Below are 20,317 nucleotides of genomic sequence, written 5' to 3' on the forward strand. Positions count from 1 at the left end.
GGGCAGACAGCGCTGGGCTCACATGGCTGCATTTTCTAATTGGATGCTTTGGAAACTATAAAGAAAGAGCCTGTGAGGAGCTCTCCTTCCGATGAATACATCGCCCTGTCTAGCAAATGACCGTGTTCCCGGATGGTGTGTGCTAAACCCTTCAGTGAACCTGGAAACTGAAAACAGCATCAATTGACAACGGATAGCCTATGTGGGAAGTTGTTTTTCCCATGTTCACGGTCACGGACGAAGCCCTTTGCCCCGTCTGTGTCTCATCCTGCCCTTTCTTTCTGCCAGGCCTGGAGATGATGTCACTCCCACCAGCTGTTTGTGCTATCTGGCGCCCTCTCCTTGACAACAGCCGCCCGGCCACAAAGCTGGCATTATTATTCTTTGGGCCAGGTCACAGCGAATGGCTGGGAGGAAGTCGCTTCCAGCCAGATGTTTCTCATTAGGGTAGAACCCTCCTGAAGCTGTAGCAGTTCAACCATCTCATCAAGACACGTGAGCTGCCATTACTCACAGCAAAAACAACTTTGTAGCATGAATACATCCACGTTGGAGCGAGTGCCCCCCTCTACAGACGAGGAAACTAAGGCTCAGGGAAGGAAAGAGACTTGAAAACAGTACAAAACATGCCCCGCGTAGGCGTCACCCGGCTTTCTAATCCATTAACATCTTCCATAACCATGGCATAGTCGTCAAAAAAAAGAAATTACATCGATACAACACTATTTACCGCAGACCTTATTTAAATGTAATCAGTTTTCCCATGAATGCCCTTCCCCTGGCCAAGGATCCAATCCAGGATTCCACACTGCATTTACTCATTATGCCTCCTTACTCTCCTCCAGTCTGTGATAGTTCCTCTGTCTTTGGATTTCATGACATTGACACCCGCACGAAGTTCTTGTCAGTTACTTAATAGAACGTCCCGCACTTTGGGTTCATGTGGTGTTTCCTCAGGATTAAATGGAGAGAGGTTATGCGCTTTGGGGAAGAATGCCCCCAGAAGTGATGTTGTACCTTTCTCGGGGTATCAGGAGGCAGATGATGTTGACATATGTCTCGCTAACTGGTGATATTGACTCAGATCCTTACTAAGGTGGTATCTGCTAAGATTCTCCATGGTAAAATTATTCTTTCTCTTTGTCTTTTCTTTTTGTAATTAATAAGAATCTCGTGAGGTGATATTTGAGACTATGCAAATATCCTGTGTTTCAGCAAACTTTCAGCCACTAATTTTAGCATCCATTAATAATTCCTTCCTAAAACAATTATAACAGTGGTACTTGCCAATTGGTGATCTGCTATTTCCATCATTCCTTCTATATTTTTTTAATTTTTTAAATTTTATTTTAGAGAGAGAGAGAGAGAGCATGAGTGAGGGGGAGGGGCAGAGAGAGAGACAGAGAGAGAATCCCAAGCAGGCTCCACACTCAGCACAGAGCCTGAGGCAAGCGCTCGATCCCACCACCCTGGGATCATGATCCAAGCCGAAATCAAGAGTCGGACGCTCAACCAAGGGAGCCACCCAGTTACCTCTCCTTCTGTATTTTTTTAAAGATTTTATTTTTAGGGAGGCTGGGTGGCTCAGTCGGTTAAGCGTCCAACTTCAGCTCAGGTCATGATCTCACAGTCCGTGAGTTCGAGCCCCGCGTCAGGCTCTGTGCTGACAGCTCAGAGCCTGGAGCCTGCTTCAGATTCTGTGTCTCCTCCTCTCTCTGCCCCTCCCATGCTCAAGCTCTATCTCTCTCTGTCTCTCAATAATAAATAAATGTTAAGAAAAAAAAAATTTAAACCCAGAGGCTGGCTATGAGAGAGTCAAAGGCTATGGGGAAATGATCCAGCACCCTTCCCAGCTGCACATCTGAATATGCAAAACAGTAATAGCCGTAGGCAAAAAACAGGTAATTGAATTAATCAGTTGTCTGGACATTTTGCAGCTTAAAAGATGCACTTAAGGGGCACCTGGGTGGCTCAGTCGGTTGAGCTTCTGACTCTGGATTTCTGCTCAGGTCGTTGTCTCACGGTTCATGAGTTTGAGCCCCGTGTCGGCTCTGCACTGACAGCGTGGAGCCTGCTTGGGATTCTCTCTCTTTGCCCCTCCCCTGCTCATTTTCTAAATAAGTAAGTAAATAAACAAACAAACAAATATTTTTCAAAAATAAATAAATAGAAGATGCACTTAATGTGCATCCTGCAAGGATGTGGTTGTAAACTGCGGCCTCTCCCTTAAATGCAGTGACTTTCTATTGAGAGAGCTGGTCAGGACCAGGGTCAGAGGGCCACAAGTAGGTGGCCACTGCACTTACTTCCTCGAAGGGATGGATGTAAGGCCCTTGGCTTTTGCAAACGCCTTCCCGCCTGTCCAGCAGGCCACCGGGTACCCCGCGTAGATTGTGCCCTGCTTGAGGACACCCAGCCAAAGGACAAGTGGAGGCTGAAATCTAGCCCCTGCTCTGCTTGCCGAGCTGTGGGTTCTGTTCCCCAAGAGGAACCCATTCCAAAGAAGGGGCATCCGTTTCTGACTTGCCCAGAGGAACTCATTGTCCACGTGGCTATCGAACCCTGGAATGTGAATGGGGAACTGAATTTTTATTTATTTAAAAAAAATTTTTTTAATGTTTATTACTTATTTTTGTGTGTGAGAGCGAGAGGAAGAGAGATGGAGAGTGAGCAGGGGAGGGGCAGAGAGAGAGGGAGACACAGAATCCGAAGCAGGCTCCGGGCTCTGAGCTGTCAGCCCAGAACCCGACGCGGGGCTCGAACTCACAGACTGCGAGATCATGACCTGAGCTGAAGTCCGACACTCAACTGACTGAGCCAACCAGGCGCCCTGAGGAACTGAATTTTTAAAAACTTTACCTTACTGGGGCGCCTGGGTGGCGCAGTCGGTTAAGCGTCCGACTTCAGCCAGGTCACGATCTCGCAGTCCGTGAGTTCGAGCCCTGCGTCGGGCTCTGGGCTGATGGCTCAGAGCCTGGAGCCTGTTTCCGATTCTGTGTCTCCCTCTCTCTCTGCCCCTCCCCCGTTCATGCTCTGTCTCTCTCTGTCCCAAAAATAAATAAACGTTGAAAAATAAAAAAAATAAAAAATAAAATAAAAACTTTACCTTACTTAAATTTAAACAGCCACTTGAGGCTGGCGGCTACTATATTCACATAGATACAAAACATTTCCATCGTCCCTGAAAATTCCCCTGTGATGCAGTCAATCTCCCTTCCACCTCAGGAAAAACCACTGATCTACTTTTCTGTCATTAAAGATTTGCCTTTCTAGACTTTGATATACCTAGGACCATACAATATGAACTCTGGCTTTTTGATAGCAGAGACTTTTAATTCTGTATTGTAGGGTCTATTATAGTGTCCGGCAGATAATAGGTGAGAGAATGAATAAACCCTAACTGGAATTAACGATCTTATCCCCAAAACTTTTCTCCTCCCCCGAGAGAATACAAGAGTGAGAAGGGCGCTCACAGAGGACATTTAACTAAATCCCTTGGATGTAGCGATGGATAAACTGAGCCCCAGATGGGGTCAGTGGCCTGCTTCAGTTCACCCCGTAAATTTATAGCAGAGCCCGGATTCCAAACTAACCATGCAGCCTCCAAAGCCCGTACCCTCCTCCTTCGGCAGTGTTCACTTCCCATCCATTCCCGTGGGCCAACGTGGCAACTCTTGTGAATCCCTGGGGGACCACAGGGATGCAGACAACAGGCCCCAACGCCCGCTTCAGCCTCCTGGGGATGCCACCCTGGCCCGGAGATCCCCCCGCTGAAAACCAAGAGACAGCAGCAATTCAAGTTAGAGAAGTATTTTGTTTCCTTCCAAATATACCTAAAACCTAGGAGTGGCCTTACTCCAATACTGGGACGTGGGTTGGTTTTCTACCCAGAAAACCAGGCACCTGGTCCCAGATCCAGTTCCCCACTCATTGGACAAAGAACAGCCCTGGTTTGGGTGGGGGGAGAGGGGATAAGGCTTGTGTTGAAGATCTCTTAAAACAAAGGGGACGGAGGGAGAAACCATCATTCATCATAGCTATAGCACGCGTCGGGGTGCTTCCCATTTAAGGTTTACTTCAAGGTCGATGCAACCCTAAGGTCAGTATCATTCCTTTTACAGAGTAGGACTTTTACAGTAAGTAGGACTAAGTGCCATTACTCACTTCCCCGAGGTCCTCCGGTTGTGAAACCTGCCCCGGGGGCCATATCGCTCTGCTTACTGCTACCGATAGTTTCTTTAGAATTCCACTGAAGAGATTTTTCGGTTGATGTTCCAGCATGCATCCTTTAATTCGGTAGTAATAGCTAAGTAAGAGATGTTGCCGGTTGCTGAGGAGCTCAGCGAAATTTGGGCGTCAACTGCTAATGTAACCTTTGCCCTGGGTTTGCTGGCGTCGTAATGATCTCTGTCTTTTCAGACAAAAAAGGTGAGGTACATATTATGAGGAAATAAAGTGAATTCTTTACCCCGGCGCCACACCTGTCAACGTCGCTACCTTTTCATTTTAATTAAGGAAATTCGAAATATAACTGTCACCAAACTCTGATTCTTGCTCCAGAGGACAAAGGCCCTCTCCGTTTCAGACAATTCCTTTGGAGATTAATGGACCGTTGGAGCCCATACAATTTGCTTAATTACCCCAAAATTATTATCTCAACTAAAACAGACCCTCAAGAGACAACCATTAATGTCTTTATCCTTGTCTGGAAGAATCTCATCTCTTGGCAAAAATAGCTTCTTCGAATGAAACTGGATAATCCCCTAGCATGGTGATTAAAGATAACAATGGCTCGTTTAGAAAATGTTTGGAGGAAATTAAAAAGCTGAGCGATAGCCTGTTGGTTCTGCAAGCTACTAAGAATAGAGGCAGGAAGGGGAGGGCCCCCAAAGCATCCATATATCAGACTGAGTTTGCTGCCCACACAGTCAGCACATGCCCAAATGCTTGAGAATCTGCGGTCCAGTCTGTGGGCGAGATCTCTGCCCTGAAGGAATGAGCTTGATCAGCACCATCCCACAGAAGGATACCTTGTGCTGTTTATTTCCAGGGTCACCCTCCAGAAAAACATTTCTCCTTGCAAGTGGCTTGGGGCTGCCCAACATAACAGTTTGGGTTTGGGTTCAGGCTTACATTAATTCGAAGCCTCCCAACCGAAGCATACTCCTGTGTCTCCACCGTGTTTACCAGTGTAAAAACTGCAATACAGCTGATTCACTCATTCATTTACTGCTTTTATTGAGCTTTTGGGGGGTGGGGGAGGTGGGCAGGGCCTGTGCCTGGCAGTGGGATTAAATAGATAAAGACAGTCCAGCCGTCAAACTGAACCGATAACTCGATAGCAGAGAAGTATCATCAGCATCTTCTTCTTCATCATCTTTATCACAAATCAGTGTCGGACTTGGTCAAATGCTTTTTCTGTATCTCTTGGGATGATCATCAAATACTTTTTTTTTCAGTCTGTGTGAATTCCATTGGTTGATTTACGGACAAGCTTTGAATCCATGGGATAAATCCCAGGTAGTCATGAAGTTCTATCTTTTTAGTGTACTGTTGTATTTAATTTGCTTACATCTTCTTGGAAGTATTTATGCCTGTGCTCATGAGGGATATTGGTCTGTAGTTTTCTTGTGATGTCTTTGGTTTTAGTATCAGGGTAACGCTAGTCTCATAGAATGAGTTGGGTTATCTCCTTTTTAATTTTTCTGGAAGAGTTTGTGTGGGATTAAGTATTCTTTCTTCTTTAAATGTTTCCTAGAATTCAGCTATGAAGCTCTCTGAACTTGGAAGGTTTTTGTTTTGTTTTGTTTTGTTTTGTTTTGTTTTGTTTTGTTGGTAGGAAGTTGGTAAGTACAAATTCTATTCCTTTAATAGATAGAGGGCTATTAAAAGATTGAGCTGTTATCTATCACTTTTGGAGAGAGCTTTGATAGTCTGTGTCTTGCAAGGAATCTGTACGTTTCACCTAAATCATCAAATGTATTGGCGTATGTGAAGAGCAAGATGGAGGCACTTGTCAAACAGGAGCCTGTGTCAAGCAATGACGCCAACAGCTAAGGGTGTTGCCGCTAAGACCAGGTATCGCGGAGACCAGCACCTGCTGATGACACGCTCCGAAGTGACAAGCAGCAGAAACAGAGGAGGCCTGCAAAAGCCCAGGGCTCATTAAATCCCTTTAAAAAGAGGGGATCTTTGCAGCACACTGTCAAGACTCCTCAGACACTGACCCTTCTACGTCTGACCGCTTCAAAAAGCAGCTGCCACCGAAGGTTCTGCCTGACTTATCCCCCAGAAGAACTGAGATCCTTCACTGCTTGAACATAATAAGCAGTAAGTGCGGAGAGCGGACCCTGATGGGGCCAGAGGCCTTATCTCAACTGCACACCCGCAGAGTGACTTTTGCCTTTGGTTCGCTCGACTTCCTACCCCCTGTTCTATCTTGTTTGTTGTGTGACAGGTAAGAGAGGTGGAGCTAAACACAGAGTGAAATGTCACTGAGTTTGGAATCCTCAACCTGCTTTATAATTATGTTCACCTTACGACTGAATAAAGCAGACGCCGAGGAAAGACACAACTTATGTGTGCACCTTCAGAGCATGCTTACAACAGTAAACGTCCCTTATTATCCTTTTAACGTCTGTAGGATCTGTAGTGATATTCCCTCTCTCATTCCTTTTTTTTTTTTTAATTTTTTTTTAATGTTTCTATTTATTTTTGAGACAGAGAGAGACAGAGCATGAGCAGAGGAGGGGCAGAGGGAGAGGCAGACACAGAATCTGAAGCAGGCTCCAGGCTCTGAGCTGTCAGCACAGAGCCTGACGTGGGGCTCGAACTCACAAACCTCGAGATCATGACCTGAGCCGAAGTCGGATGCTCAACCGACTGAGCCACCCAGGCGCCCCTCCCTCTCTCATTCCTGATACTCATTGTGTGTGTGTCTTCTTTCTCTTTTTGAAAACCTGACGATTCTGGTTGAAAGTTTATCAATCGTATTGAATTTCTTAAAGAACAAATTTTAGTTCCATTGATTTTCCATTGTTTTCTTTCATATTTATTTTTGCCCGTATCTTTATTATATCTTCTGCTTCTTTGGGGTTTATTTTGCTCTTCCTTTTCTAGTTTTTGTGTTTTTTTTTTTTTTTTTTTTTTTTTTTAGGATAGAAGGTTGGATTATTGATTTGAGATCTTTCCTTTTTTCTAATGTAAACATTCAGTGCTCCTAATTTCCCTCCAAGCACTGCTTCAATTGAATCCGGCAAATTTGAAATGCTGTGTTTTCATTTTAATTCAGTTTAAAATACTTTATTTTTTCTTTTTTTTCTTTGACCTATGGGTTATTTAGAAGTATGTTAGTTTTGGGGTCCCTGGGTGGCTCAGTGGGTCAAGCATCACAGGGCTGTGAGTTCAAGTCCCACATTGGGCTCTGCACTGAGCATGAAGCTTACTTAAAACAAGAGAGAGAGAGATGTTAGTTTTAAAAGACTCCAGAATTTTCCAGCTATATTTCGGTTACTAATTTCTAATTTAATTCCATTGAGGTCAGAGAACATATTTTGTATGATTTTATTTTTTTTTTTTTTTTTTTTAATTTGTAAGGCTTATGGGAGGATGCCTGGCTGGCTCAGTCAGTGGAGTATGTGACTTGATCTCAGGGTCATGGGTTCAAGCACCATATTGGGTGTGGAGCCTACTTTAAAATTTTTTTTTAACTAAAAAAAACTTTTAAAAAATTTGTAAGACTTATTTTATGGCTCAGCATAGGGTGTCTCGGTAAATGTTCCATGTGCAGTGGAAAAGAATATATATTGTGCTATGTTGAATGAGTCTGTGTCAGTTAAGGTCAAGCTGGTGATAGCATTCTATATCCTTACTAGTTTTCTGTCTACTTGTTCTACGCATTGATAAAGTGGTTGCAATCTCCAACTGTAACTGTGGTTTTGACTATTTCTCCTTTCAGCACTATCAGCTTTTGCTTCATGTGTTCTGAAGTTCTGGTATTAAGTGCATAAACACTTAGGAGGACCTGACGATTTGGTCTTTTACCATTAAGAAATAAAATGTAGAGGGTTTGTTTTGTAACCTTTATCTCTTTGATTTGTTTGTCCTAATCATTGGGCTATTTATACACTTCCACGTCTCTAACACTTGGTTTTGTTTTGTTTAACCTTTTCAATAAAAAAAAGGTCGCCCGTTTCTCCCACCCTGGTGGGAACAACCACCGGTCTGTTCTCTGTTTCTATGAGCTTGGGTATTTTATTTTTAGATTCCGCGTATAAAACAGATCATGTGATGCTTGTGTTTCTTTGTCTGACTTATTTCACTTATTAGCACAATGCCCTTGAGGTCCATCCATATTGTGGCAAATGGCGAGATTTTGTTTTTTAGAGCTTAATAATATTCCATTTTTGCATATATCTACCACAATTTCTTTGTCCATTTATCCATCGATGGATACTTAGGTTGTTTCCATACCTTGGCTACTGTAAATAATGCTGCAATGAACATGAGAGTGCAGGTATCTTTCTGAGTGAGTGTTTACATTTTCTTCAGATAAAAAACCAGAAGTGGAGTTACTGGATCATATGGTAATTCTAGTTTTAATTTTTTCAGGAACCTCTGTACCATTTTCCATAGTGACTGCACCAATTTACCTTCCCACCAACAGTACACAAGGGTTCCCTTTTCTCCACATCCATGTCAACAGTTGTTATTTCTTGTCTTTTTGACACTAGCCATTCTGACAGGGGTGAGGTGATACCTCATTGTGGTTTTGATTTGCATTTCCCTGCTAACTAATGATACTGTGCGTCTTTTCATATATCTGATGGCCATCTGTACATCTTTGGGAAAATGTCGATTCAGATCTTCTGCCCATTTTTTAATGACACTTTTTTGTTGTTGTTATTGAGTTGTATGAGTTCTTGGTATATTTTGGATTTTAGTACCTTATCAGATATATTGATTTGCAATTATATTCTCCCACTCAATAGGTCGCCCTTTCATTTTTGTTGATGGTTTCCTTTGCTGTGCAGAAACTTTTTAGTTTGATGTAGTCCCCCCTGTTTATTTTTGCCCTTGTTGTCTTTGCTTTTAATGTCAGATTCAAAAAGTCATCATCAAGACCTTTCTTCCTATGTTTTCTTCTTCCAGTTTTATGTTTTCAGGTCTTACATTCAAGTCTTTAAATCATTTCGAGTTGACTTATGTATATGGTGTTAAGATAGTGGTCCAGTTTCATTCTTTTGCGTATGGTAGCCTGTTTTCTCAACACCATTTATTGAAGAGACAGTCTTTTTCCCACTGTATATCCTTGGCTCCTTTATTGCTGTAAAATGTATGCGTGGGTTTATTCAGGACTTTATGGTGATCTATGTGTCTGTTTTTATGTAAATGCCATACTGTTTTATTATTGTAGCTTTGTAACATAGTTCTAGGTTGAAGAGCATGATGGCTTCAGCTTTTTATTCTTCTCAAGATTGCTTTAGCTATTCGAGGTCTTTGTTACTTCTTACACATTTTAGGATTATTTGTTCTATATCCATGAAAAATACCATTGAAATTTCCATAAGGATGACATTGAATCTGTACATTGCTTTGAGTAATATGGACTTTTTAATAATATTAATTCTTCCAATCCATGAGGATGAAATATTTTTCCACTTATTTGTGTCTTCAATTTTTTTCATTAATGTCTTATAGTTTTCTTTTTTTTTTTTAACGTTTATTTATTTTTGAGACAGAGAGAGACAGAGCATGAACGGGGGAGGGTCAGAGAGAGAGGGAGACACAGAACCCGAAACAGGCTCCAGGCTCCGAGCAGTCAGCACAGAGCCCGACGCGGGGCTCGAACTCACACACCGTGAGATCATGACCTGAGCCGAAGTCGGACGCTCAACCGACTGAGCCACCCAGGCGCCCCTGTCTTATAGTTTTCAATATACAGGTCTTTCACCTCATTGATTAAATTTATTCCTGAGTATTTTATTCTTTTTAATGCAATTGTAAATGAGTATGTTTTAATTTATCTGATAGTTCATTATTAGTGTAAAGAAATGCAACAGATTTCTGTGTATTGATTTTGTATCCTGCAGCTTTACCAAATATGTTTATTCATTCTAACAGTTTTTTTTTTAATGGAGTCTTTAGGGTTTTCTATATATAATATTGTGCCATCTGCAATAGTGACTGTTTTATTTCTTCCTTTCCAATTTAGATGCCTTTTATTTATTTTTCTTGCCTAATTGCACTGGCTAGGATTTCCAATACTCTGTTAAATAAAAGAGGAGAGTGGACATTCTACTCTTGTTCCTGATCTTGGAGAAAAAACTTTCCACTTGCTATTAAATGTGGATCTGTCATACATGGCCCTAATTATGTTGAGGTAGGTTGCCTCTATACCCACTTTGTTGAGTTTTTATCATAAGTGGATGTTGAATTTTGTCAAATGCTTTCTTTGCATCTATTGAGATGATCATATGATTTTCAATTTTCTAAGTAATCTCTACAACCAATGTGGGACTCAAACTCATGACGCCAAGATCAAGAGTCGTATGCTCTACTGAATGAGCAAGCCAGGCATCCCATTGACCATATGATTTTTATACTTCATTTTGTTAATATAGTCTATTCCATTGATATACAATTGTTGAACCATCCTTGCATCCCTGAAATGAATTCCACTCAGTCATGGTGTATGATTCTTTCAATGTATTGTTGAATTCAGTTTGCTAATATTTTGTTGAGGATATTTGTATCTATCTTCATCAGGGATATTGGCCTGTAATTTTCTTTTCTTGTGGCATCCTTGTCTGGTTTTGATATCAAGGTAATACTGGCCTCATAACATGTGTTTGGAAGAGCTCCTCCCTCTACTATTTTTTGGAAGAGTCTGAGAAGGATTGGTATTAATTCTTCTTTGAATGCTTGGCCAGAATTCACCTGGACTTCTGTTTGTTGGGAAGTTTTCAATTACTGATTCAATCTCCTTGCTAGTAATTGGGATATTCGGATTTCCTATTTCATCATGATTCTGTCTTGGTAGATTGTATGTTTCTAGGAATTTACCTGTTTCTTCTAGGTTGTCCAATTTGTTGGCATATAATTATTCATAGTAATCTCTTAGAATCTTTTGTATTTCTGTGGTATCAGTTGTAACACTGGTTTTTTTTAGTGCAGATATCACAAATTATGGTATTTCCTTCCAAACATTTTCTGTATTATTTTTTTCAACATAGTTAAATCATGTTGTATCCACCAGTTTATATCCTATTGAAAACTTTCACTATGAAATGTTACATGGATACCAGAATATGTGTGTATGCTTGTGTGGGTATATGCAAATAGTGTAAAAAAAATACAATATGGGGACCCTGAGTGGCTCAGTAGGTTAAGCATCTGACTTTGGCTCAGGTCATGATCTCACGGTTCGTGAGTTCAAGTCCCGCATAGGGTTCTGTGCTGACAGTTCAAAGCCTGGAGCCTGCTTCGGATTCTGTGTTTCCCTCTCTCTTGCCCCTCCCCCACTCACACTCTCTCTCCAAAAAAAAAAAAAAAATTAAAAAAAAATTTTAAAATAATACAGTAAAAAGCTCATATACACACATGCTTCTTAAACATTACTAGTACCTTTGAGGTCATCTCTGCATCCCCCTCTCTCTTACATAGTTATCTTTATTTTGGCATTAATCTTTCTGTTTTTCTTTATAGTTTTCTCATATATGTATGTATTTTTAAACAATATATTCTATTTCCCTTTTTGGCCATTATATAAAAAAATTATATTGTATATTTTCTCTATGGCTTGCTTTTTTGCTTGACATTATGTTTTGGAGATTCATCCATATTGATATATATAGCTATAACTCATTCATTTTTGACTACTGCCTAAAATTCTGTTCAAAGTATTTGGATATACCACAATCCCACTTCACAATCCAAATCCAATCAATTCTTCTACTGCCAGACAATTGGGGTATTTCCAATTATTTTGCGATAACAAATGATGCTGCGGTGAAGAATTTGATATGTGGGTTGTGGTGCACACACGTAACAGTTTTTCTAAACTGTATACCAGAGGTGGAATTGCACACACATCTGCAAAATACCCTGTTTTCCTTCACTAAACCTTAATTCTGTCTTTAATCATTCTTCCCTTCATTTTAATGATTGTATTTTATCTCCACAAGTGCATGCACTAAGCCATATCTCTACTGTTGAACATCTAGGATTTGTCCTCATTTTTTTAACTTTATACACAACCCTGGAGAAAAAAAAAAACACTTTTGCACAGAACTCTGCTTTTTAGGTCATTTTCTTATGAGGAATTCCCAGAAGTGGATTTCTTGAATCAAGGCTGTACTGATTTCCATTCAGTGGAAAGGTTTTTACTGCTGAAATACACAAAATTAATTGCCATCCATATCGTCGCTAATCCTTTTGGGATCATAGATCCTTTGGAGACTATGATTAAGGGTATGGACCTTTCCTCCAGAAACACACGCACACACCCCCACAAGCACACACATACACACAAATTATTTATATTCACAAAGCAGAATGCAATTTCAAGAGTTTCTCAGGCTCTCTGAAGCCCTATGCTGATACCTCTATTAAATAAGATATACTGTTGGGGCACGTGGGTGGTTCAGTCGGTTAAGCATCCGACTTCGGCTCAGGTCATGATCTCATAGTCCGTGAGTTCGAGCCCCGCGTCGGGCTCCGTGCTGACAGCTTAGAGCCTGGAGCCTGCTTCGGATTCTGTGTCTCCCCCTCTCTCTGTCCCTCCTCTGCTCATGCTCTGTCTCTCTGTTTCAAAAATAAATAAAAACATTAAAAAAAAAAGATATACTGTGTTACCTACTGCATATTTCTAATAATACTTCACCAAATAAGTTCACTCACCACATTTCTTATAATACTTCACCAAGTAAGTTCACATATTTCGGTATCTGTCAAGTACCTTTTGTTTTAAACCACAACTTACTGAGCACCCACAATGTGTCAGCGCTTATGCCACATTCCAGAGATAGGACAATAAATGCTCCTGACTTCAAGGATTATAGAGTCTAATGGGGAAGATAAAATAATGAGTATTCCAAAAAAAAAAAAAATATGTGCAATAAGAGAGATATTCATTAGGCAAAAGAGATACAAATTAAGGATTGATCAACTGTCGTTTACCAAGGGGTTGCAAAGAATGAATAAACAGTCTCAAGGATGTTAGAAAACATAGTACCAGCAAAGGGAGAAAGGCATCATATAATCTGGCATCTATAGGAAGTTATACATGAGTCAAACATAGTTGGGTTAGAATGGTTAATGAACGTAAGGAAGGGTTAAGACTCTTCGTTATTTGAGAGCAAGATTAAGAAAACAGTATTAACAGAGGTGCTTGGGTGGCTTGGTTAAGAGTCTGACTTTGGTTCAGGTCATGATCTCACGGTTCGTGGGTTCAAGCCCTGTGCCGGGCTCTTGTGCTGACGGCTCAGAGCCTGGATCCTGCTTCAGATTCTGTCTCCCTCTCTCTCTGCCCCTCCCCCACTCATGCCCTGTCTGTCTCTCAAAAATAAACTTAAAAAAAAAAAAAAACCAGTATTGACATATAAGACTGTAGCAGTTGATCTGACAACAGAAAGGAAACCACAAAAGATTTCCTCCCAAACACTTCCTTTATTACCCCAAACCTGCTCTTACTAAATACAAAGGAAAACATTTTGCCGGTGTTTTGTGCAACTGTCTGAAAGTTCAGTGCTTGACATACAAGGTTTAAAACCTACGTTTTAATACAAATAACACATTTAACGTTCTGTGATGGCTTTCATTTTGTAAGTGGAAGTATTAGAAAGCCTGTACAAGAAGTACTACAATAATCTTTTCATAAAATTGCCTTGAAAAGCTAATTTATATGTAGAAAGGATGTCTTTTTAACATTCACTTAAAATATCACTTTTAAGCCTGTCAGTTAACACTTCTAATATAATCACCTCATGAAAAACATTTTGTTGTTTTGAATTTAGCTTAACTTTATAAATGTAACTAAACATAATTGTTACTTGGAAGTTACTGGTTTAACCATAATGGAGCATGTGGAATTTTTGAAAACATATGCAACTTATACTCCCATGGAAAACGAATACACCCAATTTTGATAACCTAGTAAATACCTTTGATGCACTTTCATCCAAGGTATGAATACAGCACTATAAAAGTAATCTTTTTGGCACTGTACACATATTTCTTTTGAAATTTTACTTAGATTTCTGCCATGCTTATTCTGTTCCCTTAAAATAATACCCAAATTGTATACATTATAGAACTACATGTATAGAATCACATATAGAAACATATAAGGTAGGATTATAGAGCAATACAACTTATTTTCTTGGATGACCAGAAAAGAAAGGAAAAACAGGGTTTTAAAGTTTAAATAGCAACCACCTGAAGGTGAATAAACCAACTGAAGTTTATAAACCTCTCAGCACAGGGGTGCCTGGATGGCTCCGTCCTTTAAGCTTCCAACTCTTGATTTCAGCTCAGGTCATGATCTCTGGGTTTGTGAGTTCAAGCCCTGCATCAGGGATTCTCTGTGGGATCCTCTGTCTCCCTGCTTCCCTCTCTCTCTCAAAAATAAATAAACTTAAAAAAATTGAAGACATAATAAAGCTCTCAGCACAAAGAAAGGCCTGACCTACTTTTTCTTTTTTCAAAGTGCCCCTAGGATGTCTAGATGGCATCCCATCATTAAATACCATTGAGCTTTGTCAAAATACAGGATCTTCATGGGTTCCTCAAAATCATAAAAATATGTACTCTCATTGCAGGCTGTCTAATAAACATATAGAACATGATTCCATTCAGATTTATATGAAGAAAGGAAAATTTTTATATGTATGAAAACAAAATTTAAAAGGAGCACGTTTTTTCTTTAAAATTTTCATGGAAAGCCTAATGAATCTCATAGGGTACAGGCAAAAGTACAAATAAGAATATCTGTTAATATATGCTTTCCCCCCCCTCAGGTTGTTTTGTTTTGTTCCAAGAGGGGGAATCTCATGGCATGTTTGTTCCTAAGTGGAAAACATGATTTAAAGGAACTTAAAACAAAAAGCATAGTAAATCAACAAAGGGTTCAAAGATTTTCATGAAGTGGTTTGAAAATAGATGCTCTGTGACATATATTAAAAGACTTCCAACAACACTGACCACACACACAAAAAAGGAAAACAACAAATCTACAATAGGTACAAATTATATACATTTATTTTTTAATAATTTTAAATAACACTCTTGTATAAATTCTTTCATATATTCAAATCATACACAAATTTAGAAATGCATCATGAAGCCTAGTACAGCATCTGTAGGAGATACGTTTTTAGAATTTGTGTTAGAATTTTAGTGACATACATAGGAGTTTAATGTTTTAGGAACATCCCCTAATAGCCCGGGCTAAGATGTAACCTATGGCAGAGTGCACGTGCCTAGCATTAAAACTCAGCTGTGAATCACTGGGCTTTGGGCTAAGTTGGCTCAGAAGCCCTGGGCTCATGTGCTCACCACCGTCACAATTCTTGCCTGTGTGTAAGTTACGAGTAACAGGGGTTCCCAACTGCCTTTGAAAAAGCATCATTCAACCACTGCCATTTTAACGATCCATAACCTTCAGTCCATTTGACGTGATCTGATGTCTTCGGATGAATCGGTGTGTTCTTCCTGCTTTTTCCCTCGGCATGGTCACTGGCTCAGGGTTAAAGAGGAAAATTGTGCTAACCTTTCATCACTCCCCCACACACGCCAAACTCATGTTAGTTCCCAAGCCCCATGCCGTCAAGATCATAACGGACCAAAAGTCTTTGTGGATGAGGCCAGAAATGCTTTCCTTGCTCTAACAGGTTACGCTGGGTTGCTCTGTACTTCTCTCAACTTTTTATCAGAGAGCTTTCTTTCCTTGAGATGTGTAGATTCAACTCCTGCCCACACACTTCAAAGCATAAGAACCAGGGAATGTTCATGATGAGTGGTCTTATGTTTACCATAAGTCCTACAAAAAATATAGGACCGTGGTGAATGATCTGATAACCCCGTCCCGACTGAAGCTCTTAGGAAGACATTCTATTGCTTTAGTTCTCTGCCTCCAAAACAGCACGAGAAGGGCTAAACGTCCGGAAGGCACTCTCTGACCAAAATGAACTAGTGGGGTCATGAGTATTGCTTTAATGATCCGTTTTCTGGGGAATGTTAGGGCTAGAGAGTAGCCATATAATTTGACACCTCTACAAATCCTCTCCCCCCAAATCTCTCCTCCCACGTCACATCTGCTCTGTTCTCTCTTAAAATGCAGGTTATCCCGAAGAGTGGTAACACATTAAATCCATAGGACCTTGGTATAAATGAGCGTTAGTTTCTGTCACCATTTTTCTCTATCACTGGAGAAATTCCATTCATAAGAGATATCTAGGAGCTAGCCAGTGCAGGGAGGGAGAGGACAATAAGGGAGGACAGACATATTTTACAACACTACCTAGGATTTCTGTCAGAAATACGTCAGGGCTTATGAAAATGAATGAATGAAGACAAAATGATCACTTAATAGCAGTATCTGTCATTTATCAGTAAGGGTCACATTAGTCTTAATCAAAAATAAACACATTTCTAACACTTATTCAAAAGGTCTTCCAATATTATCTTTCTAGAAGACCGACGGGATCCTGGTGTGAAACGTCATAGCTCAGGGAGACCCTGCCTTCAGAGGAACGAATGTGTGCAATGCATTCCATAGTGGTTTCCTAGTCTGATTTTGCCGGTAGATCACTTCATGATTGATTTATATTCTAGAGCAAAATTATTTCCACCAGCAAAAAGCAGGGGACACTAAAGAATATTACTTAAAACCAGTTTTAAGACCTCAATTTTTTTTCCACTGGGAAAAATTGAGAACCTGACCTAGGAGCTGTCAGTAATTCCTTAGAGATTAATGTTCCTTGTGATTCAATGTTTGCAATGCCTTTCAGGCTCTCTTTCAAGCAACCTCTCTATGGCCAGAATCTGGACTATTTGGCTTTGGCTCTTAGACCCCGACAAACACTCACGCTTGCTCTACTGGGGTAACTTCCGTGTAACCAGTGCTTATTTCCCACCGTGCTCAACCCCTCACCTTGAGGGGTGCAGTCTGGGAGACAGGCCCCCTTCCTTGGAACTGTGCAGTGCTCTGTCTGCCCGTGCGTCAGTGGGGGCTGCTGGGGAAAACACATTTCCCTCCCTGCTCACGAGGGTCAGTTCTCTTTGAGGAAGCACAACAACCCGTAGTTTTGTTTTCTTGTCACCAACACTGGCCGCAGGCAGTAATTCTCCAGGGTCCTTTCCACAAAACCCTTCCCAGCTGTATGGCCCTGGACTGTACCTTGTACTCACGAAGTTGGAAACATTCACAGACGGGATGGTCCCTCCCAGCCTCTCTGTCCATGGCTAGCAGTTTCTACCTTGGCCTAGAGTTGGAAGAATATATATGTGCTTCAGAGTCAGGAGGCCCGATTCCAAGCCTGATAATGACATATTGTGCAGCCTTGAGTGAGACATTTAACCTCATCTGTAAAATGGGGACAACAACTACTTCCTCAAGGGGCTAGGGTGAGGAACGGAGGACATACGTGTGGCAATGGGCTTTGCGAACTGCAAAGGCCTATAGGAATATCCACTGATTTTTAAAATATAATGTAATGTAATGTATCCTCTCCTCTCATGAGCAATGGCCAAACATTCAGAGCACCTCAGGTTACAGAACTGGACTATCTATCTGTCCATCCTCCAGAACGTCATCTCTAAAACCTGAGAAAGCTTAGGGGTCTCCTACAGAGATTTGAACAAATTCCAGGCGTTTCTCCAGGGAAGGCAGGCAAGGTTGTCAACTTGGATGTTCTAGGTCTAATCTAACAAATCTTTGCTTCTTTTCTCGCCACCTGACAGTTTGCTGTTCCTCCTAATAAATATCTATATTTGACTTCTGGCTGCTTTCCCTGGCTTGCTGCACCCACAACCTGTCAATATCATAACAGACGAGGGCGACAGTAGGTGGCCTCGAGGGAACAACCGGGTCTAAAAGCAAGGACTAACTGTACCCACCGAACCACAGAGCTACCTCTAACGGCAAAACTGTAGCCCTGCAGGAAGATGGCAGACACCTCGCGGCCTACGGGTGACAAACTATGTTCAAATGTGGAAGGTATTTTTTTGAGCGGGGAGGAAGAATATAATAAATATTTCACAGGCATGAAAAACAGGGGATCCCAAGTGACATGATGGCTTTTCTTTTGGAATTAAAATATTTCTAATTCCTCTGGAAGACTGTCTCTTACACTTAAAAACATTTTTTTTTCATGAGGATGTGTTCTACACTGATCTATGTAAAATATATAGACTGGCTAATGTCTAATCAGGTGAGTACTTTAGAGAGTGCAGCCTGCATCCCAGCTTAACAATCACGGCCTTAAAAATCTATTGCTTGAATGTCTAGTAAGTCAAAGAACGTGTAACTCTACTTTGAGACCGAGAAAGGGAAAGAAAGGTTGGGAACATTCAACCTCTTACAAATTTCAACAGTGTCCAAAGAGGGACCAAAAATGACTGGCGTTCACCAGAGTCCCAGCTCCAGCAATATTGCCACCTATGTCATATTTTAATCAATCCCCATATGCTCTTTTTACAACGCCATTAACTGCTGTACAAATAGTTTCTAGATGATAAAATATGACATGATTTTTTTTTTTTTTTACAAATAGATACAAATAACAATGTTGACCAGATATGCTACATTCACTATATACACCTTACTTCTCTAGAGGCAGGAGCAGTCCTTATTTTTAGACAATTCATCATCTACACTGAGACCCTAAGGAGGACCATCAGCTTCCTGCTACCAGATGTCACCTTCCTGTTTCCTGTTTCTACCATTAGAAGCTTATCCCGTGCTTGGATCCTATCATTGAGCAAGAATTTGGGAAGGAAAAATCAAGCTTTTCTAAAGATCCTCTTGAGACTTTTCCGCCCCTATTCTGGAAACAATCGGGATTGTTTATTGTGAGACAGCCCAGACATTAAGCTTTTCTGCAGTGATGTCTTTTAGCACAGTAAAAGGAGTATCATCCCTGACCTTCCTTTTAAAAAAGGTGTTTCAGGAATGGAGATGAGGTCTTCCTGGAGTCCTCCCCCTCCACTTCCATCACCGTGTTTCCGCTGGTTTGGTGAGCACTTCCCCAGGAGTCTATTCGGAGGTCAAAGTAGATGTGGGCTGCACTGTGGGGTTCGGCCTTTCTATACTCCCATGTCGTTGGGTACAAAAATATACTTTACTACAAGTCCTTATTGACAGTGACTGCTTCGGAGCTTCATGGGGAAACTAAGAGTAATAGGCCAAGTGCATTACACATTTGTACCTGAAACTTCCAGATGCACTATACGCCTCTGCTTTCTCAGCAAACTCTGCCCAGGCCTTATGTGGCCCAGGAGCCGATGCTGTCTTAGTAAGCCCTGTGCTCTACCGATCCAGGGTGACAGTTCTAGCTCCTCAGGCTTTGTAGTTATGTATGGGTGTCGTCAGGGTCAGCTGCCCGTTGGGAGCCACTTCATTGCCATCATCTTCCAACAGTCCTGACACATCTGCATTGGGAATGCTGTCGTGGTAGCTGCTGAAACTGATATTGTCTTCTTTGAGCTCGATGGTCCAAAAGGGGGCATTGAGTTTCCGGTTCTGGTACTCCCGGTACATATAGACGGCCCCCACAAATCCCATCAGCAGCACCACCACAATGATGATGACTGTCAAAATGATGATGTTAAACTGGGTCCATGAAACATCAGCTAAAGCTGACGTGCTGTTTTCAGCAGAGCTTACGGAAAAGATAGTCTGCAGGGTTGTGGGGGTAAATGTACTATTTATAACAGGGGTGGGCACTGATGTGGTCAAAGAGGCATTGGAAACCAAAATGGTAGAACCTTCAGGTGTTGGAACAATAACTTCTGAAAATAAAAACAGAGAATGAAATGTAAAAGACAAAATTATCTAGTTTTGAGAAACAATAAAAGAAATACACATGGGAGTGGAAGTTGATGTGGGATGTGGACATGAGAGTCTGCTTTAAGGTAATGCAAGTTAAAAATAATTTTTAAAGAAATATAGTGAAAAGAATCAAGGTCTAGAAAGCTAGATGATGACACCCATGGCTGTTCTCCAAAATGTATAATATTAAAATCTTGGGGAAAATCTTAATGTTGGAGCTTCCTATCCTTCTCGACTCTTGGATAGATTCATACAAATTCCTGCAAA

At 41.0% G+C, this 20,317-nt stretch overlaps 1 protein-coding gene and 1 long non-coding RNA gene across 2 annotated transcripts in view; one reads left to right on the forward strand and one right to left on the reverse strand.

Annotated features, from left to right (window-relative positions):
- The window catches only part of LOC121034904 (uncharacterized), a 37,292-nt gene that overhangs the window by 2,444 nt on the left and 14,531 nt on the right, over positions 1-20,317 (forward strand). The gene's annotated exons all lie outside the window — the stretch shown is intronic.
- MEGF9 (multiple EGF like domains 9) overlaps positions 15,232-20,317 on the reverse strand; it is an 88,782-nt gene continuing 83,696 nt past the window's right edge. Inside the window, exon 6 of the mRNA XM_040482129.1 lies at positions 15,232-20,010. Within this exon, the coding sequence (XP_040338063.1) occupies positions 19,559-20,010 (452 nt within the window). The 3' untranslated portion in view covers positions 15,232-19,558. The remainder of the gene's footprint in view (positions 20,011-20,317) is intronic.

This window comes from Herpailurus yagouaroundi, unplaced genomic scaffold, assembly GCF_014898765.1.
Source record: "Herpailurus yagouaroundi ecotype Mexico unplaced genomic scaffold, PumYag 160, whole genome shotgun sequence".
Taxonomy (NCBI): domain Eukaryota; kingdom Metazoa; phylum Chordata; class Mammalia; order Carnivora; family Felidae; genus Herpailurus; species Herpailurus yagouaroundi.